The sequence below is a fragment of the Ixodes scapularis genome, unplaced genomic scaffold, assembly GCF_016920785.2.
Source record: "Ixodes scapularis isolate PalLabHiFi unplaced genomic scaffold, ASM1692078v2 PGA_scaffold2__306_contigs__length_199485367, whole genome shotgun sequence".
Lineage (NCBI taxonomy): Eukaryota > Metazoa > Arthropoda > Arachnida > Ixodida > Ixodidae > Ixodes > Ixodes scapularis.
Genome location: NW_024609857.1, coordinates 32,619,130 through 32,620,666, shown reverse-complemented (window position 1 = coordinate 32,620,666; position 1,537 = coordinate 32,619,130). Strand labels below are relative to the sequence as shown.

General features: G+C 44.7%; 1 protein-coding gene across 1 annotated transcript; it reads left to right on the top strand.

Moving 5' to 3' along the window:
* Positions 1 to 412: 412 nt before the first annotated feature.
* Positions 413 to 1,306, top strand: LOC121836443. The gene has a single exon (XM_042291341.1). The coding sequence runs from the start codon at positions 413 to 415 to the stop codon at positions 1,304 to 1,306; it is 894 nt and encodes a 297-aa protein (XP_042147275.1).
* Positions 1,307 to 1,537: the final 231 nt, after the last annotated feature.

The following is a 1,537-nucleotide window of genomic DNA, read 5'->3' as shown; positions in this document are numbered from 1 at the left end:
CAGTACTATCCCTTCTTGATACGAACGGCATTTCAATTGGTAACTGCAGGGTCAGTCGTATGACAATGCCAGCAGCATGGCAGGGAAGTATAAGGGTCTCCAAGCCCAGATAAAAGAGAAAAACGAACTCGCTGTTTATGTTCCATGCTCGGGTCACTCTTTAAACCTAGTAGGAACTCGGAGTGTTGACTGTTGTACGGAGGCAGTGAAGTTTTTTATCCTTACTCAGAAGTTGTACGTATTTTTTTCTGCCTCCCCAAAGCGCTGGAGATGTTTTATCAACAGTCTAGAACAGGGAGGAAAGCCATCTGTCCCGAAAAGCCTATCTCACACGAGGTGGTCAAGGCACGCTGATTCGTGCAAAGAAATTGTAAACAACTTCAGACGTATTCAAAATTATCTGCAGACTATGATGGGCGACAAAGAAGAGACCTGCGACACTCGCATTGAAGCGCGATCTCTTCTCAAGGAGCTGTCTAAGCTCAAAACGGCGTTTATGTTAACGTTTTGGATCGAGATCATGGAGCGTTTTGACAAGACCAGTGTTGCACTTCAGAGACCTGGTTTAGACCTATCAACGGCTGTTGACCTGCTGAACTCTCTTGACGGGTTCGTGAGTTCTCTCCTGCCTAAATTTGAAGCTTTCGAGGAGAAGGCAATGGCACTAAGCGTAGAGCAGTGTTACCAAGGTAAACTCACTCGAGACACCTCAAAGCAACTCACGGCAGTGGAGGAGGTTGCGAGGGCACATGGTAGCAGAAGGTTCGAGGCAGACACGTTTTACGTAATTCTCAATAACCTGAGCTCAGCGCTGAGGACTCGGAAAGCCGCGTATACCGATCTCTGTGAAAAATTTCAGTTGTTCAAACTTCTTAGGGAAACTGGAAGCCAAGACGAACTAAGAGAGCAAGTTGATAGGCTCGCTGAAACCTACAAGGAGGATCTTGAGTCGACCTTTTCTACTGAAGTCGTTCAGTTCTCGCACTATCTGAAGAGTTGCGTTTTACGGGATACAAGTGCACGAGGACTTTTACGACTTCTGCAGGAACGAGACATTGTAAGCGTTTTCCCCAATGTTTCCATCGGCCTTAGAATATACCTGTGTATTCCTGTATCGAATTGCGAGAGCGAACGGTCATTTTCGAAGTTGTGCTTGATTAAGAATTGCCTTCGCTCCACTCTCAGCGAGGAAAAGTTGCATTCTCTAGCTATCTTGTCTATCGAAAGGGATATATTGCGGCAGATATCTTTCGACGAGACGATATCTGAATTTTCAAGCTTGAAGAGCCGCAAGATGCCGTTCTGAATGTAAAGTTAGTTCGCATTCAAATTTTTGCTAGTTGTGTTAATAATTGTTGTATTTAAGACACCCGTGACAAACACTGCTGTTTATTCCCTCTTTCATTTTATTGCACGGAGACATGTAAAACGGTCCAACATGATGGCCCTTTGCGTTCCTTCGCAACGTAGGGAAACTGACAAGTCACAGATATATCATTGCATTGTGTATAATATGCGATATGTACGCATTGTATAG